Here is a 25,740-nt window from a genome sequence, read left to right as displayed (position 1 = left end):
ACCAGGGCCGGGGACAAACTGCAACCGAGGTACGTGCCCTTAGTGGGAACCGAACCCGGGTCTCTCAGGACCGCAGGCCGACGCTCTAACCGCTGAGCCAAACCGGCCAGGGCAAAACTCCATTAATTTTTAATCATGAAGATCTCTCTTACATGGAACAGTAGTGGAGAACATGTCGGCTTCAAAGGGTGCCCTTGACTCTTCATTCCCAGACCCCACCCCCACCATTGTGCCCTGAAGACCACCCCTGAAGTCTCGCTCTGCCAGGCTCAAGCCACGGACAGTGCGTACTTGGGAAGAACGCGCTATCCTAGTAGGATTAGCTGCAGGGCACGTGAGCATCGACAGCCGTCAGAAGAAGACAAAATAAAGCAGATTGAAAGGAAGGCAGAAGGGATCATTGAAGTAGTGACGGCCATAAAGGTGCCTGATGAATGTTTCTTGAATAAATTAGTAAGTTAATGAACGTAGGAGGAGAGCTGAGAATGAGTACGTTAGAAGTTAGACCGTGGCGGGTTCGGCTCAGGGAATCAGAGTGACGGTCCAAAGACCGAAAGGTCTCGGGTTCAATTTCTAGTCAAGGGCATGTACATGGGTTGCAGGGTCGTGCAGGAGGCAACCAATCGATGTGCCTCTCTCACACTGATGTTCCTCCCTCTCCCCCCACATCCCTCCTTTCTTTCCACTCTCTCTAAACATCAATGGAAAAATATCCTTGGGTGAGGATTAACAAAAAAAAAAAAGAAAGAAAAGAAGATAGCACAGAGAGAAAGTGACCGGCACAGACACAAGGGATGTTATAGGGTTTATTACAATCGTCTCTCCCAACTCCTCCGCTCAGTTGCCCCCTCCGTGGAAGCCACCCAAACTTGTGCTTAATAAGGAAAATCTGTTTTAACATAAGACCTTCCCCTACCCCCAGCCCAGCTCTCACACGTTCATCTAGATTATCAGCCCTTAACCCAGTGGCTCTCAACCTTCCTGATGCCATGGTCCTTTAACACGGCTCCTCACGTTGTGGTGACCCCCAACCACAAAATTATTTTTGTTGCTACTTCATAACTGTAATCTTGCTACTGTTATGTCTTAGGCGACCCCTGTGAAAGGGTCATTTGACCCCAAAGGGGTCGTGACCCACAGGCTGAGAACCGCCGCTAACCCTTCCTGTCCAAAACAACGTGGAGCCCCTGCTGGGTGGGCAGGACCCACAGACAAGTGTCCTTCTCGTGGACATTTGCCCGGGACAGGCACTGTACTGAGACCCTCATGTCCCCGGGTTATGGGACACAGGGATGGGCCATTTCAGAGAGGGCGGCCAAGGACCGCTGCTTTGGTGGCCCAGAGCATGGACCTGAAGGAGGGGCCTGGCCCACAGTTGGGAAAAGCATTCTCGGTGGCCCTCGGAAAACTGAGGTGTAGCTGGAAGGGTGAGGAATGAGTGGGAACAGACCAGGTCCGCATGAAGGGAGGGTCCTGATGAGACAAAGTGTTACACCTGCCGGTGCCTGCACCCCATTTCCAGTCTGGTGCCTGACCGTGCTCCCCAGCTCCCCGTGGACCTTCGGGTGCGCACCATTTAAAACCCTGGTCACCCAGACACTCGAGTTTGATCTCTTCTAACTGCTTTTAGCTGACGTCCATCAGAAGCTGTCCGATCCGACCAGAACATGCTCTGGTGTTGCTTTACGGCAGGGGATGGGGGCATGGAGGTGAGAGAAGAGGATCAAGTGAGGCATCGATGTCCGACCCATCGGTGAGAAACCAGAGGCACCCCGGAAGCAGGCTACGCCATCCTCCGTCACGAGATCATGCCAGCCCGCCCCTCCACTCTGCACTGACTTCGTAGTCGAGTCGATTTGAATAAGAATGGAAAGAATCTAAGGTCCAAAATATGGCTAAAGTAATGATGGTGGCTTTCAAGTACTTAGAATCTGGACTTGATCACATTTTCTTCAAAAAATAGGCTAAAGTTATCTATTTAAATCTTCCATTAATCTTTCCATAAAAAATAATATATTTACATGTCATCTGCTATAAGACTCTCATCAGCCCTGGCTGGGTGGCTCAGGTGGTTGGAGTGTCGTCCCAAACACCAAAAGGTTGCAGGTGCAATTCCTGTTTGGGACACGCACGGGAGGCAAATGATGGATGTTTCTCTCTCAGATGGATGTTTCTCTCTCTCCCTTCCTCCCTTCCTCTCTCTCTCTCTCTAAAAAAAAAAAATCAATAAAAATATCCTCAGGTGAGGATTAAAAAACAAAACACCTCTCATCAATTTTACATTAAGAAACAGATGAACATTTTCATGCTGACAAAATAGTTTTATAAAGCAAAATAAATGATAAGTATATATATTAATTAAGCACACCCAGTTTAGACGTTTGCTATAACAGTGTTGCTAACCGATCGATTTCTCCAGCACCCGCTTCTACTAGTCCCATGGCTCACCGGGGAGCAGAGATTTCGATTTATGGTTTCCAAAACACAGGTGAATTACTCTAAGTTACTTTTGCCTTCATTTCACTTGTGACTAATCGGACGCGCCGTACAAAGCCTCGGTCACTGACTTGCGCTGCACCTAAGGAACTGCAGCCGTCCAGGGTGGTGGATGGAAGGAGGCTCGGAACAGACGCGTGAAGAGCACGTGTGTTTCGTGCTCAGTTTCACCTCCTCACATGCAATCCTACTAATTCCTGACGTATAGCATCATAGTATGTAAGTGTCACGGCAGATGCCTTGGCGTGCTCCTGGGAACTCATACGCCGTGCATTTGTCAGACCACGTCTTCGGGACCATCTCCATCCGTCCTCCCCGGGCCGGAACTGGGAGCTCGCATTTTGCGTGACGCACATAAAGACAACGGGGTTAGGACAATTCTGTACCCAGAGGTGTCTGCTCGTGTGTGTCTCACCACTTCTTGTTTTCCTAACTCTTTACGAGGAATAATTTTACTTTCAAAAGAAGAGAGAAATGAGACATAAAAAATGGGTTTGCTTGGTTCCTTAGGATCCCTTATATTTACAATAGGAAAAGCACTTTTCGCACAGGAGATATGTATTTGCATATGCTTCTAAAATATTTATGTTGAAATATACAAAACACAGTCATTCATGATCCCTTAATTAGTCTTTAAGTAAAATAAGAACTTAAGCCTGGCCGGTGTGGTTCAGTGGTTAAGCACCGACCCTGCACCAAGAGGTCACCGGTTCATTTCCCGGTCAGGGCACATGCCCAGGTCGTGGGCCTGATCCCCAGTGGGGGCGTGCAGGAGGCAGTCAATCGATGTTCTCTCTCATCAAAGTTTCTATCTCACTCTCACTCTCCTTATTTTAATAAAATAAAATAAGAACTTAATTCAAATATGTTAATTTGTTAGAGTTGGGTTATAAGTTTGACACTGATTTCTAGTAATTAATAGGTCCTGAAAGCACACAATTTATCTGTTTGTTTACTTCGTATTTTCTCTTCAATGCATTCTTCTTCTGGAGAGCACTGCACTTTAAAAAGTGGAAGGCATCCAGGAGACACACTTATTTAAAAAGGGAATTTAGACCCTATTACAAAGTGGCCTCTGATTAAATGCATCGCCATTAAAGGAATCTCCCGATCAACCCAGAACACTGCACCCGATACTTTCATGATTATTTCTCTCACCCTGCTTTCTTCTTGGTACTGTCACCCTCTACCCGTCTCCATAGTCACTGTTCGGTTGTCAGTCTTCCTCCTGGAACGGCAGCACGGGTCTGCTGTATCCATTGCTGTAGTTCGAGAGTCTAGAACAGCGCCTGCACATAGCAGGTGTCCAGGTAATGTCTACTGAATTCATAGCCGTTTCTCACTAAGTTGCATGGACATCAGCTGGATGACACCCAGTTAAAAACAACATATACACAAGAATAAAATTTCAGTAAGATCGGATCGCTAGAATTTCAATCAACGAATTCCATGTCTCAGCAGTAAGTAATATTCACTGAGCTGATCCCTGAAAGGATCCTAAACCACATTCGATAAGGAAACATAAGCAACTAATCAAAGATCAATGAGGCTTGAAAATAAAATTTAAAATATGTCTAAGATAACCATCCTTAGCTCCCGAGTAGATGAAATTCAAATTATCATACTAAACAAACAACAAATGTAAAATACAGTATTTTAATAAATCGTGTCAAACATCAGCTTTAGAATATTTATTCATGATATACAAGGGGCCGTGGTAGGAGAAAGTTCAGTAACACCCTGCCCCAGTCCAACATCACAAGGGACCCATGCAAACAGGTTTCTGTCTTACTCAGCATCGACACTAAAACAGGGTGCTCTGGTTTTCCCAGAGGGTGCTAAACCGTGAGTGACGGTTAAGAGGCAAGGAACAAAACGGTATGTTTGGGAATCTGCACATGCAAAGGTTTCTGATATATAAAGCACGAGACAACAAATGATGAGAAAAACAGTGGGGATTGTTTAAGAAGCCAAATAGTGACGTTTTACATTAATAACTTGCAAAATTTCTTAGCAAAATAAGTTTTCTACAATACCGGTATGTTCCAGAGATCTAGTCATTGGATATAGAGCTCACTATTTCTGAAAACTGACCTAAATTCTAGTATTATCGACCAGACAAAATCTTACTGGTAATGTTGATGCTAACCAATGGGTGCTCCTTTCCCCTTCCCAATGCTCAGCGGTAAGAGCATTGGCCTGCGGACCAGAGAGACCCGGGTTCGGTTCCCGCTAAGGGCACGTACCTCGGTTGCAGTTTGTCCCCGGCCCCGGTTGGGGTCCTGTGGGTGGCAACTGGTCCATGTGTCTCTCTCACGTTGATGTTTCTCTCTCTCTTCCTCCCTCTCTCCCTCCCACTCTATCTGAAGATAAATGCAAAAATGTCCTCGGGTGAGGGAAAAAAAAGCTCAACTTTTATATGTTTTGACTTGTGGTTTTAATATTGCCAGTCTAATACACTATCACTTCTCATATTTCATTTAAAACTATATAAAGAGCCCTGGCTGGTGCAGTTCGGTGGTTGGAGCGTTGTCCTCTGCAAGGAAGGACAGTGGGTTTATTCCCGGTCAGGGCACACACCTAGGTTGCGGTCTCAATCCCCAGTTGGGGCATGTGTTCGAGGCAACCGACTGATGATTCTCTCTCACATCGATGCTTCTTTCTCTCTCTCCTCCTTTTCTTTCTCTCTAGAGTAAAAAAAAAACAAAGCATCTCCTCCAGTGAGGATTAAAAAATAAAGAATACAAATATATAAAGAAAAATGTATGTAAAAGAGCCATCTCTTTTGTGCATTTACAAATACATCATTACCCAAGCAATTCTTCAAAAATATAAATTAATAATAAAACTAAAGTGATGCTTTCTTTGAAGGGTGATTTAAAAAAAAATTATCTTCAATTCAGCCTTACACTTCATTGATTTTAAAAAAAAAAATACTTGATGTTTAACAAAGTTTTATATAGCTTAATGCAAATGGAAACATTTTTTTCAATTGATGGGTTGATACTTCTCGAGAGATGCACTATTCCCAGATTTTAATAATGAAAAAATAAAGGTCTTCCTAGGTTCACCCACAAACCTTAATTAGCTGGTAAAATTCTACAGAATGAAAATTGAAATCTGAACTCCAGTGCTGAAATTCGCTGGATTACTAACTCAGAAGACAGAGTTGAGCAAACACCGGGAATGAAACACAGTGAGTTAAAGAGACAGGAAATAAGTCAAGAAGAGACGGAGAGTTCGAACGTTCCAACGAGAAAGGCCAGCTTGGACTTAACAGAGGCTCCAGAAGTCTCCAAATTTACATCAGGTTGCATGCTAAACAGAACAGATCTTTAAAATTTACATCGAGGTAAAAACACGAATATGGAATATGTTTCAAAACGCAGAGCAGATTTTGGAGACTGAGGTGTCATTGATATTTGGCGTTGAGGTGACATGTCAATATATATGGACATGGACTGACCACCTCAAGGCCATGGTAAAGGTAACATTTATTGTTCCTTTATGTGATACTACACAGACCGAAGTAGAAAAGCCATTCACTTAAATATAGACAAATGTATAAACCAGCAAACATTTTTTCATCTCTTAATTTTAGAAATGTGTCTACAGAAATTATTTGAACCCGGTCGTTAACGAAGTAAATGTTGAACACATGCTGAATAGAGGGCTAAGAATTTACGGCTTACGCAAGAGAAAGCAGTTTATTTCCGAACTTGCCATGCCCTCTCTGTGGATCCCTTCAGTTTCTTTGGTGCATAGTGGTGACTGTAGCCGAGAAGCTACTTAAGACGCGAGCCCTTTTATCCAGGCTTCCGGGCCCACCACTGTCCATTACTCACGGACGTGAGTCCATGAGTCACTGTCGCCTAGGTGTGGATGACGTCCCAGCACTTCTCAGCAATGGAACACCGTCCAAAAATGGACTGAATCGGACCCAGCTGTTTCAAACAGCATCGGGACCAGAGTCTCTGACGGTGTCCCCCAGCAGCCACGGAATCAGCGACGAGGATCCAGAAACAGGAAGACGCTCGTGCCACTGCACACGGCAGGCAGACGAGGAATCTCTGCAGAGAACAGGGCCAACGGAACTGGACAGGAAAACCACGGTTCGCGGTGAACTCACGTTTTGCAACCGGAGGCACCCATCCAAAGGTCGGTGGGTGGATTTCACATTCCTCCTACAATTTCTGCCACCTGGTCAGAAACACAAGGTCTGGAACGAACTCCAGGGTGTGGGTAGTGGACTAGGGCACCGTCCTGCTACTGCGAAGTAGTTGCTTCCTAGGAAAAAAGTGCTAGTCACTCCATTCCCATCCCCCTCAGCACCACTTCTACAGCCACGCACAGCCACGTCTCAGAAAACAGCTGGACAGGAAGGAGGCGCAGAGACCTCTGGTAGCACATTGCACTGCATCTCGTACAGGAGTGTACTCCACCGGCCAAAGATGCAGGAGAGAGCAGAACTGCGTACGTGTGCACTTGCGCGGTTGTGGGTTTTCATCTACTCCATCTATCTTAGTATCAGAAGTCACAGAAGATCGCCTACTAGGCCAACAGAACAGGACCTGGTGAAACATGCTCATACCAGACGTTGAGTATTAGCTAGGAGCTGGGCAGTCTACCTAAGTATAGCTGCTAAGAAGAGCTCACCTGTCCCCAAGCAGAGAGTAAGTGAGGTCAAGCACAGCCCCATGCTCTATGTCTCGGCAAACACCAGTTCTAGATTGAGGTAAAACCAAAGATACATGGTGATAAAAGGGTTTCATAAACATCCTGCACAAAAAAGGAAATGGAATTTCAGCTTATAGACTTGGAAGTGAGAAAGACCCTTTAAAGTCACTTCTGTAGGAATCAGGATTTTTAGAGATAAGCACACTGAAGGATTACAATGATGTTAATAATAGTATTGCTTACAATAGCAAAATATTGAATAAAAACATTAATAGCCAACAATAGGGAATCGGTTCAATTATGGAACACTCTAGAGACTCTCAAAATGATTTCTGAAGAGCATCTTCATTAATATGAAAAGATGATTATCACGTGATTAATTAAAAATAGTTTTTAAAATCTGCATACAAGCACAGACTTTATGTGCAGAGATAAGGGGTCTGAAACTTAACACTAACAAATTAACAAAGGATATCTCACAGTTGTAGGATTATGATCCATTCACATTTTTTATTTTTCCTGATCTGGGTTACAAAATACAGATGAATAAATTGAAACATACTCTATGGTTAACTTGCCAATTTTTAATCCAATGTGTATAATGATATCACTGAAGAAAGTAGCAATATAAATATTTGCAAGGCTAAATATAGCAGAAGTAAAATTTGAATTGAGGAAGTAATAGAAAAATTGATACTAAAGAAAATAAAAAATATAAGAAAACTCTACTACAAGTTTTTTAAAAAATGAATAGAGATAAAAATATTAAGGGAGACAATGATGGAAATGAGAGGATCAGATATATTTAAGTCTATATGTAATATTTGTTCTAAGGAAGAATGTAGAAAATTGTGACAAAAATAATAATCAATGATATTATAGAAGAAAACTTTCCTCACTTGAGAAAAAGTTTCAAGTAGGTAGATGGAATAAGATCAGTACATTAATCAATGAAAAGAAAAAATATATATATAGAAGCAACTTCTAATTATACAAAAATAGTGCAATTACCCAGACTGTCAAAATAAGCAAGCAAGCACACAAAAACAGGTAAAAGAAATGAAAATTAGACTGATCTTAGTGTCTCAGCAACCACACCTTAGACTGCAGTGATGTTAAATCTTCACAGATTTATTTGTAGGAGAATGCTTATAATTTAAACATGTTAATTTTGATCAAATCACGGTTCGTATATGAAAGTTGAAAAAATATATTTCTAAGAAATTCAAGAATTCAAAAATAGTCAACCCATGTACCTGTATATATATATCTATATATAAAACTGCTCAAAGATATTCCTAAATACAGAGCGATGAGCCTAAAAAAGGACTGAAGAAATGGAAATCGATAGCTTGAACGTTCTATGGATTTTCCCTTCTTCAAACTGGAACACAGTCTTTGAAATTCGGTAGGATTGTTTGTTGTGATTATGTCTTGGATGGGGTGGGAGGGCAAAGATTTGTTTTATGATTCTGTGAATGGTCTTTGTCCATTTTTATGCTGGTCCCAATATCAAGAAATGTGTTTCATATTTAATGTATTTTTTTTAGTATCTGTTGCGTTCTCCATAACTACACGAATGACATACGACGACAAACCCACTCACGGGGGTGGACTGCAGCGTACAGATGAGAAAGCAGGAGCCTGTGAGCTCGCCAAAGCAGAGCCGCACGGAGACCCGCGTGGCCTTACACCTTCCCCACGGGCCTTCGGTAATGACCGCTGAAAACTTGAAAATGCATATTAAACTATGGTTGTCTTTTTTGTTGTTGCTGCAGTTAAGATGGGGAGAACTATTAATAATTAATACTCCTGTGGCAGTTATGTCTATTATTAATCTCCTCTCCTCGTTAGTCCTTGAATGTTCTGTTAAATTCCTTAATAATCATACGAAACAAATTCTATAAAATAAAAAACATACATGTAGAAGAAATACTGAACCGAAAAATTGATACTATTCTAAAAGTTATCTCAAGATGAATGTTGTCTTCTGTATAAATGTTATCCATTTTCCAAATTTTCTATAGCAATCATCCATCTAAAACTCAAAAACAATCAGAAAATCTAATAAGTGCCTATAATTTTTATATCACTTAATGACAAAATTTTTAAAAAATGTTATATACACTATGTTCTCGAATATGCAAAAAGAAAGATAAGACAAATACTTTGAAAAATGTTAACAATTGCATTGAGTGAATGGTGGAATGAGGAGTGGTTTATTTATTCCTCCTACTTTTCAATATTTTATTTTATAAAATAAACATGTATATATTTTATATTAAGAGTAAAAACTTAATAATATAGATACAAATTTATATACTTTTTTTTACACGAATTCAACGGATTATCCTACCATAAAACTTTCAGGATAACCTTCTTTGTGATAAACGTAAAATATAATTTCCTAAAATTGGTGCCTCAAATATTGATTAAAATGGATGTAATTATGCATTCATGTGGAATTTAGATTTTCCTGAAAAGGAGAAACTTGAATACAACCACAGGGGGCTGAAAATTCACCAAGTACCTAGACGCCTGAAATGCAAAGACCACTCTAAGTAAAAACATCAAGCAAACATTGATTTTTTTTTTCTTACTATCTGATTTCATTTGTCATTTGTCAAAGAGCTTCCGATCTCCCAAGTGCTTCGGTAAGAACAGGGATGTGTGCCAAGTGATAAGACAGAGGAACTGTTCACTAAATCCGTAACCGGAAAGGACCAGAGATTCCTTCTCCAGACAGGTGCAAAGAAATCGCCAAAGTCCCGTTGACATCTCCGAAGGGAATTTTCTGACAAGTAGCAACAGACATTTTTAGTGTCAAGATTAGAGCACAGATACTCCTGAAATGACAAGATCTGAGTGGCAGGGTCTTCGTGGACTAGCGAGTGACAATCCAACACCACCGAGGCTGCTCCTACGTTTCAACAGTGGGGGTGGTTTCCCTTAGGAAGCGGGAGGGATTTGTTTTAACTCTGCTTTGCTGGAGCGAGGATCCGAGACTTAGGACGCTGCTTGCTTCTCTCGGGCGGCAATGTGAACGGGTGAGCCTCTGCCGACCAAATCGTGTCGCAGAGGGGCGGTCGACCTTTCTCTTCAATCCAGGCACTTTGCAGGATTATAAATCAGCTGCCTTTCCAGCTCGATGAGATGGCATATGCCCTCGTTTGAAGAACAGATGGAGGCTTGGGGGAATTGTTTCTACAGGAGTTGCAGCAGCCCTGCTCCATAAAAGGGAGCCATTCACACTAATTTCTCACATAAATTACCCAGGCAGCCCATTCAGCAGAACATCTTCCCTGTCGCCTTCAGAGGTCACCTCACCCCCCTGAAATTAAAGTTATTTCTGACGCGCGTCTTGTGTGTTCATGCCCGACGCTTTTCAGGCACCGGGACCCGCTTGGTTGTGCGTGGGGTCCCCTCCCCCAGAAACACGGAGCAGCAGGTTAATTGCCAGGGGAGTCTTTTTTTCCGAGACGTCAAGGATAAGCTCTGACTATTAATTAATCACAGAGGAACTGACAGTGGCAACAAAACTCAGGCCAATTGTCACTTTTCTCGTAAAATTTGCCTTACGAGTTCTAGTGAGGCCTGCTACTAGCTAGTAGTTGGCTACTAGCACAGGGCCTGGGCCAGCCCCAGGAGAACGTGCGCACTTCTTCATGCGAAACAGACTGTCCTCCGAACTAAACCTGCCGACAAGATGTCAAAAGTCAGTATTGGATTTACCTGCGGGGGCGAGTAGATTAACTTTTTAATTCTTCAAGACATGGAAACATTAAGAAATTGAAGCCACCAAAGGACCAAATTATTAACCAAAAAAAAAAAAAAAAATTATAGAATCTTGAGAACAATATACTGAGGGTAAATGGATCGGATACCATATCGCAGTGTGACTTTCTTTAAAATGCAACAGTGTTTATAGAAAAGGAGCTGCCGTGGTTTGGGGCTGGTTTTAATGATAAGAAAATTGCTGCACATTTGATCATAATTGTATCAGTATCTTTTTCCGAGCAGGAAATGGTCAGTTGTGTCCATGAACATAGTCCCATTGGCGGGGGTTTTATCGTTCATGGTACCAGTGCTGCTAAGAACTGAAATAAAGGAGGAACTACAGAGGAGAAACTCTGATTAAAGTCACACACAAGTATTAGCAACTTGCGGGCCAACTCCGAATGGAAGGCATTGTCTGGCCACCGTTAGTAGAAATTTTAAAAAACGATTTTAAGCGTCCAATTAACCTGTGCCCGGCATTTTCTTTACTTGGATGTTACAGCTGGACCTAGATTTTTAGTTGTCCTTTTGAAATGTAAGGAATGGAAGAATTTCGTGGTCATTGGCGAAGTATGCACTTATAATGTAAGAAGTGTTTTCATGATAAAAGCTCACCTCCCCCACCCGAAACCAATGTCTAGAACTCTGGGCTATGAATTCAGATTCAGGGGCTGGTGCTCATCTTCCCGTCTTGGTACCAGAACACTTGTTCTCTCTGGTATCAGTTCTGGTTTGATTAATTCTATCTCAATATTATCGGCTACTGAGAAAGAGTTACATATCAAATTAAGGATAAAAAACATAAGAATGCTGAATGCCCACCTCGCATTGGCAGGTGGGGGGCGGCAAGGTGCCGAGAGGGGCATCTGAGACCAACTGCAGGTCGTTTTGCCCTGCTCCCTTTCAGCTGCGCTTGTGACGGGGTTTGTAGTACAGCCTCATTTGGCTAGCGTTACAGAAACTCTACTCTTTTCTACCCAAACCTCTCTAATATTTGGGACATCCTATGTATAGTCATCAGAAACTTAGTGGAAAACAGGTCCGTCTTAGTGCACCTCACAGTCCGTCACGTATCACGGTGTCGCGGACAGAGGGAGAAAGGTGATTTCTAGCAGCATCTGCTCCATCAACATGCCTCGAAATGGCAAGAATTTAGAGACATTTTAGTGTAGTTGCAGCTGTTTTCATCTCCAGAATAAATGAATAGTTTATAATTCTGTTTAGTTATTTTTGAAAATCCAACGTGACTAATTTTCTCCGGCTCTTCCTCCCAAGGTCTGTATAGAAGTTATTTTAAAACAATGTGTATGCGGGTACTATTTTAAAACAATGGCTCAGAAGCGCAATTTACAGGAAGCGGCGATTTTCCCAGTGCTGCCTGTGATTCATATCTGCGTTCATTAACTGTGTCAGTAACCACGATGGTTTCAAGTTCACTGCGTGACTCCACCACACAGCTTTAGATCTCTGCCCAAGACAGAAAACTCGGGTGGGCACCTGCTCTGGTATCGGCCCTGGAAAAGCTAGAGGGGGAAACACGGATTCCCAGAAGTAACCAGAAGAGGAAAAGGAGAAAGGGAAGGGGAGAGGAGGCAGGGGCCGGAGAGGAAGGTGATGGAAAGGAGGAAGCAGAACCAGAGGACAGAGAGGAAGGGGAGGGGAAGGAGCATCAAAGACCTGAAGCCTGTTTTAAACTGATTGGTGGGTGGGGCGGAGGGAGAGGAAAGTTTACAGAAAAGCAGTATAAACTCCCACATAAGTTCATATCCCCTATGACTCATGCTATAATGTTGGGTTTTAGTGCAATTTAAAACTCCTCTCCAGGGAAGGACCACCTCCTACACGTATGCCCCCCTTCGCTCCTCCTCCGAGCAGCATAGGTGGCGACTACGCTCAGAACATTTTGCAAGTCTGTGTGACATGTCTTCTTCCTCCAGGGTGCCCACGGGAAGGACCACTTCTGCCTAGGCAGGGGTATGGGTCACATCGCAGGAGCGCAGAAAGCTGAGAGTGGACATTTGAGATGCAGACAAACAGTTTTTAAGTGTCCACTGGTCCCAAGGTGACCTAGCTGCTTTACCAGGCATCAGAATGGTCGGCTCTCTGTCATTTTTGCCGCCTGTACTCGGGGTAGGGGAGACGCCACCGACAGAATTAAGCCATGTTTCCTGAGCATTAGCAGAGTCAAAACATGCAGAAAACGGGGCAGGTTACAAGTTTTAAAGCAACTATGGTGCATTTTATGGCTTTAACCACTGCTAATCAACACATTCTTTGCTATATATTTAGAAAATGAATATTATAAATAATAAAGGATGCCAGAGCTTGCCTGGTGGATTTCACATTCTAGGTCAGATCCATCCACCTTGCCATTGACAAGTACATAGAAAATGTCACTACGGATATTTTGCAAAACGTCCTCGTATTCAGCAAGGCACGTTTGGTAAGCGCAGACAGCCGTGATGAAAATGCACGCATCGGGTCTATTGGTTCCTTTGTCATAGCAATCCCCACCTAGCTGTCGCCTTCGGCCGGAAAGCAGATTCCGACTGGCTTTTTTTTTTTTTTTTACTGCCATTATCTTAATTGAGAGCAGCACTGTCTAGTATGGTGAGCATGTGGCCATCTACATTAAAATTAATTAAAATTAAACTTGCGGTTCCTCAGTCTCACTGGACACATAGCGAGTGCCCAGTGGCCGCGCACGGCTGGCGTGGCGTGTCCGTGCAGAGGCGAGCCGCTGCGACCGAGGGGGGCCGGCCCGCTCTGGCCCGCAGACACCGCGGGGAAGCCCTGGAGCTGCCCGGTGGCGGCACTGGGCCAGCGCGGCCGGCGGCACCGGGAGCACGTGACCGCTTCCGCGGGCACTCAGCTGATGTGGGTTCAGGATGTGGGCTGAGAACCTAAGCCTGCGTGGACATTTACCTCTAAGTCTCCCTTCTGTCTTAGGACTGCATTTGGTCGTTTGTGAGACCCAAGCACAGAGTCTTGTTGGCAGTGATGGGTCAGCTAATCCAGCACGGGGAGAAGGGGAATGTGACATCTGTGCCGGGGTCCGCCGGCAGCTTCATGGAGGGGAAGGAGCCGGAGATGCTGGTCAGCCTTCGCCAAGGCCCAGAGCAGTGACTCCGGACGTCAGTCACAGGCCTCCTGCCGTTCTGGCCAAAGAAATGCACCTCCTCACCCCTTAATTGTGCACCCCATTTCAGGCACTCACAAACTCCCTGGGTGTCCTGGGGCTGTCGCAAGGAGTGTGGAGAGGGGACCGGTATTTTCTTGGGGAAGCACAGCTACTCAGGAGCCTTCAGCCAGGGATGCAGTGCGACGTGAAGAGGAGGCGTTTGCCTGACCACGTGCCCCACTCTGTCCACGCACATGGAAGGACATCACAGGGGCTTGGGTTCATTTGCTGGTTGGGTGCTTTTGTGTGTGTAGGTCCCCTCCTTAGGAATGCACCCCAAAGAAGAGTCCCACGTGCCTACCAAGTACCAGATGGTGCCCCCAGGGAGCGTTCCCGGGAATAGATATGAATGTTGAGCCTATGCTCGACCGTGATAATGTCTCATCTTAGTATGGAAAGACTGCATCGGAAATGTGTTTAGATCTGCTTCACCGGAAAGAAGGCTGTGGGCCACACGGGGTAAGATGTTTCTCTGCGTGTGCACGGTTATTCTAGCAGGAGCCGCACATCCACAGCTCCCCCTCGTTCCGCCGAGTAGGCGGTCGATTCGGCGCTGCGGTCATGGTGGCTTAGCAGCGTCCACACAGCTAGCCGTGTAGATGGTCGATTCGGCGCTGCGGTCAGTGGTGGCTTAGCAGCGTCCACACAGCTAGCCGTGTAGGTGGTCGATTCGGCGCTGCGGTCATGGTGGCTTAGCAGCGTCCACACAGCTAGCCGTGTAGGTGGTCGATTCGGCGCTGCGGTCAGTGGTGGCTTAGCAGCGTCCACACAGCTAGCCGTGTAGGTGGTCGATTCGGCGCTGCGGTCAGTGGTGGCTTAGCAGCGTCCACACAGCTAGCCGTGTAGATGGTCGATTCGGCGCTGCGGTCATGGTGGCTTAGCAGCGTCCACACAGCTAGCCGTGTAGATGGTCGATTCGGCGCTGCGGTCAGTGGTGGCTTAGCAGCGTCCACACAGCTAGCCGTGTAGATGGTCGATTCGGCGCTGCGGTCATGGTGGCTTAGCAGCGTCCACACAGCTAGCCGTGTAGATGGTCGATTCGGCGCTGTGGTCATGGTGGCTTAGCAGCGTCCACACAGCTAGCGGGAAACAAAGCCATCTCCCTCCCTCCCGACTGCTGGATTAGCGAGGATAAGGCAAAATGATTCCTCATATATTATTTTCAAGATGAATTTATTCCTAGTCTCTTGCCATTTCTAAAAGTTACTCATAAGATTATTTGAACAGGTCAAAAAAAAAATCTAGAAAGTCTTTTTATCGATGTGATTTTTATGTACAATAATGACTTATAAGACCAAATCCACTCACTTTTTATAAAGATGGCATATTCTTTTCCTCAAAAGGAAACTGGTTTTAAGAACCTCCACTGTGTTATCGTGTGAAATAGTAAATAAGATAAACAGACATAAAAACCACATAATTAATCAAATATAAACAAATCCCCAAATCATAGTAAAGTGTTAGAAATATGTATTTATGCTAAGACGAAAACATGCATGTTTTCAAATAACAAATTTCACATTTTAATAGAGATGATTAAAATTATGATAATAATATCATCCATCGACCTAAAAATTTTATGACAAAATTCAATACCAAGGACCCCTTCAGATTTTTCTTGCCAAATAATTTGTAGTAATTCAAAGTTCGATAACAGGGTATCAATCGGGTGTCTGCTCAAGGTTTAGAGATGTTTGATAATCATGTGAAAACAGCCACACACATACTAGAAATAATGGACACAACTCTTTTACTTTTTCCATAAAGGGAGGAAGAGGTTAATTTCAATGGATCTAAGATACTTCAATGAATTCTTCAACTTGATCATTGTATCTTTTAACGTAAATGTATCTGTTACCAATTACAGACAATTCCTCCCTTCACTTTCAGATCCTCCTGTGACCCTTAATTTAAATGATACTCGGCTAAAACCTTTTCTGTTCCTTAACCTGATGTGATATGCACACGTGTGCCATGCTTGCTTCTCTCTTTCTAGACCTCACGCCCTTCCAGCTGACAAGTATCACCCTGAGCAAAGTCCTCGGTCACAAAAATAATTAAACAGCAGGAGCCGGTGAGAGAGCCGCATCCCTTTTTCAGCTTAAAGGTACCGCCTTCTCGGGCCAGGGGAGGGACACGTTTCTACAAATAACATCTGTGCACCTTTGAGAAAGCAACGGCCACATTAGAACCAAGTCATACGGCAGTACATTTATTTTGAAGCCAATTAACCTTTTGTCAAAAAAGCGGCGGCGCTGGAAGGGTTCGGGCGGCGGTGGCCCTGTGACAGGCGCGTGTCAGCTGGCTGGCGTGTGCTGGGGACAGAGCCCCGGCCGCCCGGCCTCCTGTGTTCCGCGCCGCGCGGCCAGGGCGCGGGCGATCGTGACCTATCCATTTGGGTAATTAAAGCCTCCATTTGCAAGTGTCCTGCAGGAAGGTGACGTTTCGGGGAGATAAATGGCTGTTACTCCCCGTGTCCGGCCACCAGCTCCATCACTTGATGGACTGCCTGAAACCGGCCGGGCTGCCAGGTCCTCATAAAAAGAGAGATGAATTGGGCACCGGGCAATTCTCTAAGGCAAAGCTGGTCTGTCATTGTGTTCCGTGCAGGCTGTAATTTAACTGTTAGTCCAGGCGGACAGCGGACGCGGGGGGGCCTCCTCTAAGAGCTGACCCCCAGCTTCCACTTGCTGCGGGGTCACTCCGGCTCACTCACTCAGCCCAGTCCGTCTGGCAGGGCGGGGCACCGGGAGCGCAGCTGGGGGGCCGGCTCCCCCAGCTGCGCCCTGACTTACCTTCCAGGCTATTTTGTTTCCTTTCGAGTCGTGCTCAAGGGCAATGGGGAAGTCTCCGCGCTCATAAAACTTGCGAAAGGCTGTAGGCTTGGTGGGTCTCTCCTTAAAGGCCCCTGCAGCGGGAGGGCCTCTCACCTTCAAAGGACACAAAACGGGAATCAGCTTTTAGACTTTAGATTTTTAAAATGCACAGTGGAAAGACTGGTATCAGTTGGCATAAATCAGTTTGCATCGGTGCGGGTGATAAAGACCAAATTACTAATCACGGACAAGAAAAATCTCACCGATACAAGCATCTGGAGAAGAAAATTATTTTACAATCACTGTTTATTTCAAGCTACTTTAAAAAGCATTCCTAGAAAACGTCATTTTAAAACATCACTTTATAAGGAAGAAAAGCCTGAACATCAGTTTTAAACATTTTTTAATAAAAGCATCGAAGTTCAGAGTGTTTCAACATCAAGTTTCCTAATAATTGCAAATTCTAATCTCAGTCTGATGTGTTTGGTGGAATACTGAAGTAATACATTTAAAACACCTCCTTTAAATCTTTCTACATTCATAAAATGGTGAGATATAGTCTCATGTTAAGAATATTAACAAGAAAGGATATGAACAACAAAATTGCAAAAATGTGATGTATAATTTACTAATGATAAACGCCGATTTAAGAAGAAAAATGGCAGTCTACTGTGTGCTTAGCACCCATCTGATAAGAAGAACTGATGAGAAAGTAGCATCAGAATAGATTACATGAGAATCATCCACCCCTCGAATTGAGACTTTTATTAAAGAAGAAATATTTTACATTGAGTTATTCATATTGAGTACATCTTGGTGGGGTGACTATTTTCTGTTGAAACGCATCTTCTGTGTCTGGATCTCAAACCTTCTGCTGTAGGTGTTTCAATCTGACATCGTTGGGGCAGAGATTTGGAGAGGGTGCCACCTCATCACTGCCAGTTTGCTGTAGGGTCCTGGTACCCCGCCTGGCCTCTGCTGACCCCCCGAGGGAGCTCCTCGTCCACACTGGGGGAAGGTGGGGCATCGACTGACAGCTCGCTGAGAGGGAAGAATGCCCGGCTCCTGCTCCCCACACACCGACGGGAATGGGTGGCCTCCTTGCGGCTGGGCAGTGGTGAATTTCCTGACTCCCCACAAGGCCTTCTCTGACAGCTCCCCAGCGGGGAAAGGGGAGGAGCCCGCCACTGTTGGCTGAGGCAAAGTCCCGCCCCACCATGGAATCTACACTGACACGGTGGGTGTTGGGGGCCCAATCCCTCATGTGAAAGAATTCAGCTGCAACCAATGTTTAGATCTTTGGTCTGCTCATCATCTGCTAACCATCCTTCTGATATTTCCAGAGGCTCAATGATCACTTCTGCTGCTGACGGCCAGCTTCGCCCTCGTTTAACTGACCTCGTGTGTACTGGCGACTCTCCATCTTTCTCCCTGTTCTTTGTATCGTCTTACAGTCACTTTCTTTCTCCTTTTTCCTAAACACACCCCAGTCTTCTGAACTCAAAGTTCTGACTGTCCAAACGTTTCAAGGAATGAACACATATTTCTTTTTTTTTTATCCTCACCCGAGGACACTTTTCCATTTTTTGTTCAGGTAGAGTGGGAGGGAGAGAGAGGAACAGAGAGAGAGAGAGAAACATCGATGTGAAAGGGACACATCGAGTGGTTGCCACCTGCATGACCAACCAGGGCCGGGGACAAACTGCAACCGAGGTACGTGCCCTTAGCGGGAACCGAACCCGGGTCTCTCAGGACCGCAGGCCGACGCTCTAACCGCTGAGCCAGACCGGCCAGGGCTGAACACACATTTCTTTAAAAAGCCTACTGGACTTTCAAAAGTTGTTATAGATAACTCATATGTCAGAGGTGAGACCTGTTAGTGCAACAGGGACATTACCTAATTTATTCAGATGTTCTGTCAGTATATCTGTAGATTATATATATTATTTTTCTCTTCTAAATACAAGTACATCCATTTAAACCTTATAGGAGGACATACTATTTTTTATTTTTATATTCTACACACAATCCATTCCAACATTCCAAGTAATTCTAAAAATCCATTTTAAAAAATCCAGTGAAATATAACTGACCTCTGGAAATGTAATAAAGACAATATTACTGGAAATCATACTGAAAGGATGTCACTTGACTCAATGATTTTTAAAAACAAGTAAAAATACTGTTAAGAATCCTATGGAAGTCCCATGTTGGTAGTACAGCTACTGCACATTTTATTTACTGTCTTAAGAATTTGACTCCAATTTATTTTCGTAAACAATATAGGGCAAATGAGGAACCATAAATCAAACTAGATTTGTGGGAAAATGCAATTAGGGCTTGCCTGAATGGTGGGGGCTACCCCTAAACCGATTAGGAAGAGTGGATGTCGCAGCAGAATGCTTTTAATAAAATCTAATGCACTTGGGAGCCGCGGTATTGAATGCACTTTGAAGCCAGTCCAGATGCCAGAGTACTTGATGCTCCGGCATTTATTGAATGTGCTATGATGGATACGGGGCTGAGATCACAGTCTCTGTCATCCGATCACAAGACTAATAATAATTAGTGGGAAGGAATTGAAGGCGCTCGTAAATTCTTTATCACATAGTTTGAAAGTTCCCTTTTCAGGAGTTTTATTTTTAGCATAACTGAAGCTGCTAAAAACAAACGCACAACAAAAAATCCTTTTCCTTCAGGTGCGAAATCTACCATGCGTCACTCTAATCGGTTCTCGTTCCTTTTGCCAACTCACCAAGATTGAAACATTCAAATGCAAAGACATTGATTTCCTCTTTTCGTCAGTTTCAACCTGAAATTTGGATTCATGGCGGCACCTTCACCTCCGGTGAGCAGAGTTGCACTGTCTCTGAGCTGGGCAGGCCCTGGAACGCTAGCCCCAGGACAGGCAAAATTGTTGCCATCAGCCTAGACTTATGAGTACGAAGTATTGTAATTCAGTGTCTGCTCCATTTGCCAATTGTAATTGTTTTACAACAGTAGAGCTTTTGCAATACCTAAGGTCACCAAATGACCAGGAAATTGCTTGCAAAATATTACACTAAGCAAACCTGACTGTAATGGTGGATGCGGCAGCTCCCCATTAACGAAAGTGAGCTCATACGACCAGGTAGCTATTACCAGCGGCTTTAACAATAGAGCAATTTAACGATATAACAAAACATTATGAGAGCAATGTTCTTGTTCGTAACAGCCAGAAAAGATAACAAGAGCTTATATGAATATTTATATGTATAAAAATTCAATATACAAAGACTACTATGGAGTCCTTAAAAGTCAGGGCCTACGGGTAACTGAGTGGCACAGAAAACTTCCCGCTGATGCGGTAACCTATTGTAGGAGGATTACTCCACCAAGATCTAGCAGCATGGCCTAGTCGGGAGAATACGGAGTCGGGATGATCAATCTGAACTTACTGCAGTGGTCCGAGCATGCGATGGCAAAGGCTTTAAATTGGCGGTGGGCATAAAAAATAATAACAAAATCTGCCGATGCCATGTTTATTGTTTTACAAACATTATGGGTTTCAACAAAACAGAGAAGGAAATCAAAGCTTAGAGACATTTAACAACCTGGCAGAAATCACAGAGTTCGCACATAGCGGGGAAAAATTTTGAGACAGCAAAGGGACTTGGCCCAGAAACAGAAAATACTGGGTGTCCAGGAAAACAAGGTCAGGTGGTCAGAAGGAACCGGGATAAAACTGCAAACATGTCACCACCCTTGCACTTCTAACACACAGGTGCTGAATTCACCTCCCTTCTAGCACCTGCTTAGCCGTGGCCGCGTGCTCAGCCAACCTCTATACAAACTCCCTAGGGTGGCGGGAATGAGCAGTCCACATCTCGGTCCCCCTGCTCAGGGGCAAGGACATACCAGACTACACAGCTGGAAAAGAAGTCACAGGACCCTGACACGGAAAATTCCGCAAGCCTGCCTTTTGCAAAGGCCCACCTTGTCCCCAGCACATCAAAGCAGCCAGGCCCAGCTCGGCTCAGTGGAGTGAGTGTCCTCCCCTGGACTGAGAGGTCCCAGTTCCATTCCCGGTCAGGGCACATGCCTGGGTTGCAGGCTTGATCCCAGTAGGGGGCGTGCAGGAGGCAGCCGATCCATGTTTCTCTCTCACATGGATGTTTCTCTCTCTCTCTCCCTAAAAATAAAAACATATAAAAAAAAAAAAAAGGTAGCCAAGCAGAGGCAGCCCCAGGGTCAGGTCAGACAAGCGTCCTTCGCTCGGTGCTGCCCCCTTATGCTCAAGCCTCAGCTTAATAAAACCTGTCTGGAACTTTCTCTCGGGTCTCCTCTCGATTTCTTTCTTGGGGAACCCAAGAACCTCAATGTTGGCCTAAACTTGACCTTTGATCCTCTGCCACTAGAGGAAATGACCTCTGTCACTGCATTAGAGAATTGGGTTTGGGCCGGCATCTAAACAGGAAATGGCGAGGGCACACGGCGGATGGAACAAGACCTAGAGGCAGAGATGAAACAGGGTTCAGACTGCAAAGATGGAACGATCGATTCAAGTTACATAAACAACAAACGATAATGGGGAAATCTTCTTCAATCACTTAGAATTTCAGCGCCTATTAATAAGTTTGTGCTCTCCCATCTAGACTTTCCAAAAACATATATTAATCCCATATGTTTACATTTTGTGTTTTGATGTTGCTAGCAATACCAAAATTTCATTTTTCGTGGCCAGGCAATATTTCATCAACTATTTGCAATGATATTTGGAATTCATATTATTTCCAAATTTTTGGTTTTGGGGGATCTTGTAATGGCATTATTGGAAACATTTCGGGCATATTGCATGTTTCATATTTTATATCATTTCCTTGAAAGGCCCCAATATGAGATAACAAGGTCACATTTTATTAATATTTTATGAAGCTTGATAAAGTTATTTGTTAATTAAGTAGGGAGACAGGTCTTCCGTATTAGTCCACCTGAGCTACTACAACAAAGTATCATAGACTAGATGTCTGAAACAACAGAGACGTGTTTTCCCACAGTCCTGGAAGTCTGAGGTCAAGGTGCCAGCAAGGTTGGGTTCCGGGGAGACCTTCTTCTTCGCTTGCAGACAGCTACCTTCTCACTGTTCTTCCACGGCGGAGAGACACCTCTGGTCTCTCTTCTCCTCCTTATGAGGGCGCTAACTTTATCACGGAAGTCCTACTCTCATGGGGTAATTACCTGAACCTAATTACCTCCCAAAGATCACATCCAAACACCATCACATTGGGAGTAACGGTTTCAGCATATGAGTTTTGGGGGAACACAAACATTCGATCCATAGCATCTTCCTTTGTTCAATTTGGGTTACTATGTTTACCAAGGGAGGATGAACGTTTTCTCATTTTAGTTCAAATGCCATATGCATACATTTGTAAATGTATGTTCATGTCTTTTCCAAATTAATATCATTGTATGACCTTTTTATGTTGAAAGATATTAACCACTGGTTGCATTTATGGCAAATATCTCACCCATCTCTGTTTTCCACTTTTATTTATTTAGTGTTTAAAGGTTTTGCATTATTTATAGGCAAGTCTCTTTGTCTTTTCTTTACTTGCTCTTTTTGTTTCCAGCTTTATCTTCTCTAGATCATTCCTCTGTGGGCTGCACAATGAATATTCTAATAGACTAATTAAATCATATCTCTCATCTACTTAAAACCCATAAATTATCTCCCATTGACACTCCACAAAGACATTTGCATGCTGGCTGTGATCTCTCTAGCCCTTCCGCAGGCACCCCAAGCGCAATTCGCACCAAATCCCAGCATTCCCAGATCCGTCCTGCTCGCTCTGGTCTCCATGACTTTGCTGTTCCCTCCACTTGTAATTCTCCCTCGCCCCCTTCACTCCGTTTTCTCCTGACTCCTGATCACCTTCCGGACTCAGCACAAATCTCATCTCTTCTAAGAAGCCTTTCCTAAGGAGCCATAGTCCTACCCTTCTTCCCATTAGGCTTAGAACGCCTATGGACAAACAATTAGACTTGGCACAATCTGTATACAGATTGTTTTGGGGAGGTCTAGGCTATTGATAAAACGTGTCTATAATCAAAATGGTGGGTCAAATCTATAGAAATTGGTAGATGTTTCCACAGGGAGAGTGTATGTTAACAGAAATCTGAGAACATAAGCCATCGCCTGGAGATGTAAGAGCAGGTGGGTTCTATGGGGGATAGAAAGACTAGTCAAGATGGCCAGGAAATGGGGAAAGGACGCTATCGAGAGCAACCAGTGAACGACAGGGACACATTTTGTTTTTAATGATACAGAGGTCAGTTAAGAAGAGAACTGAGCCCGGCCGGTGTGGCTCAGTGGTTGAGCGTCGACCCTGCACCAAGAGGTCACTGGTTCGATTCCCGGTCAGGGCACAGGCCCGGGTTGTGGGCCCGATCCCCAGTGTTCTCTCTCATCAGTGTTTCTATCTCTCTCCCCCTCTCCCTTACCCTCTCTCTACAAATCAATAAAAAAAAAGAGAGAGAGAAGACGAGAACTAAAAGTCCTCTGAAAATTAAAAAGCTAGAGTGGCGTGATGGGGTGCAAGCCCGTGACAGTGCTCAGAGAAGGAGTGGGGCGTGACCCTCCTGCCCACGGGCCGTCCAGGGCTGAGCTTCAGACAGGGTGTGATCGCTCAAGCAGGGTCAAGTTCATGGTGATGGGAAACGGGGACACCGAAGAATGTCAAAAGGCGTAATATTTGAATTCACCAACTACTGAATCACTTGTGGTACCGGCATGGATCTTAGCATAGAAGATATGTTTATAACTAATATTTTTATCTAAAAGGGCCAGAAAGGGTAAAATATATGCTCCTCAGTGTTAGAAACTAATAAATTTGAATTTAAGAACCTATGGACACATAAGCAAAACTATTTCTTAGAAATAGAGTTAAGAAATTGGCTCAAAAACAAGTCCTACCTATATCTGTGCATTGAAAAATGCAATAAATATATAATATTTCCACGCCAGTAGGCTTGGCATTCCTGGAGACACAAAGATAAGTCAAATATCTTATCCTCAAGATAGACCTCATTTAAGAGGGAAGACTTATCCCCATCATCTCCTATAGAAGTGAGACTGATAAATGCTGCAGAAAGATATACAGAATTCTGCACACTAAGAGATCAAACACTTGGGTTGTAAGGCATTGTTCCTTTACATTAGAAAATGTCATTTAGCCTTGCAAAGGGTCTATACCTTTCAGTTGAACCAGGCAGAAATAAACTGTAATGTCCCCTAAACCTGAAGTCTGTCAATATCAATTAGAAATAATTATCAGAGAATTTCGTTGCTGAACCATAGGTTTGTCTATCTATAACCTTTGTAGTTTGCCAGTATTTGCTGTATATTTCTTATATCTATGTAAGTAGCAATTATTACCACAAATTACAGCCAAAAATTCACTACCGATGAGACCAGATGCGTATTTCCTTTCGATGTAAAACCTCTCACATTGAAACCCACATTTTCTGTTTTGAAATTCACTTGTACAAATGGGAAAATTTTGCTGATTTCTAAGGCTTGTGTGGTACTTCAAATGAAATAAATTAACCCAAAGTGCTTGCGAGACTGGTTCAAATATGATTCGCATACAAACTGAAGTTAGTATTGTGAATACTGTTCCAAGTGCCGAGTTAGCATGGTCATGTGATGGTTATGAAAGCAACCGGATAACGTCGGCGGTTTTTCAGACAGGTAGACTGGGAAAGGTAGGTACATGGAGAGAGTAACACGGAGTAAAATGACACATATTTCAATTAACACACAGGGAAGACTTTAGTACTAGACTTAGTACTTGACGGGGGAGCCTGCCCTGCCGTGTCCCCTGCGGTGGCTCCTGAAGACACCCACAGCACAGGTGCATGGGCAGGGCTGGGGCGCGGCTCTGTGACACAGCCAGCGATCGGACCCTCAGGGCCACAGCTTCCCCATCCATCAGACTAAACAATTACCCCGGCTGACCTCCAGGGCCCTTCCTGCGCCTCTGTGACCCAGCGCGTGTCTTCACTAATTCAACAAGTACTGGGGGCGTGATGTCAGCAGAGAACCACCCCCCCCCACCCCCGGTGGAGCTAAGAGGGACCCCACAGGGCACACAAACTCCTCATTTTACTCTTGATAAACTGGAATACAAAGGAGCCACGGAAACACATCCCAGTCTGCATGCCAAAGCTTATTTCTCTGGGCTCCATCACTCCGTCACCGTGACAGTGACCTCCACTTCAAAGATGCTCGGCTCCTCCCAGGCTGCCACCCGGCAACTAGGTGTGGCAACGGTTCTGCAATGCTGAGTGACAGAGGAGAGGCTCACAGAGGTCCAAGTAATTTATGGTTACTTCTTTCTACATTTATAACTGAGAGGGAGCTCGCGGAGCCGAGATTTTATTTCGTGGTCTCTACGGTCCGAACGGGGCCTGAAAGCAATGGCTGGTCTACGTGATTCCTTTTCAATGGGTCTGTTCCGGCTACTGGGCGCGGGGGCGCCTTCAGATTCTCTGCTGCAGGAAGAGAGAGGAAGAAAAGATTGATGGTCTTTCCTAACAAAATTAGATGCCATAATCAAATGCTACACAATAAAATGTGACAGGTGAAGGCTAGAAGAGTTTGCTTTAATGCTGTTCCCCGCTTGAAGTTAAATGTAGGGAAACAGCATGGATTTAAGTGCCCAGGTGTGATTCTCGCCATCAACTTGTCTCCCGGAAGTCATCAGAGATTTCAATTTAGACTGCACTGTTTAGCCTGCGTCTCGGAGAACG

General features: G+C 44.3%; 1 protein-coding gene across 1 annotated transcript in view; it reads right to left on the bottom strand.

Annotated features, from left to right (window-relative positions):
- Positions 1-25,740, bottom strand: part of PACRG (parkin coregulated) — a 428,095-nt gene that overhangs the window by 348,704 nt on the left and 53,651 nt on the right. The window contains exon 2 of the mRNA XM_036249304.1: positions 16,927-17,061. Coding sequence (XP_036105197.1) covers positions 16,927-17,061 — 135 coding nt within the window. The remainder of the gene's footprint in view (positions 1-16,926; positions 17,062-25,740) is intronic.

The sequence above is a fragment of the Molossus molossus genome, unplaced genomic scaffold (genome assembly GCF_014108415.1).
Source record: "Molossus molossus isolate mMolMol1 unplaced genomic scaffold, mMolMol1.p scaffold_m16_p_8, whole genome shotgun sequence".
Lineage (NCBI taxonomy): Eukaryota > Metazoa > Chordata > Mammalia > Chiroptera > Molossidae > Molossus > Molossus molossus.
This window is presented reverse-complemented; position numbering and strand designations above follow the sequence as displayed.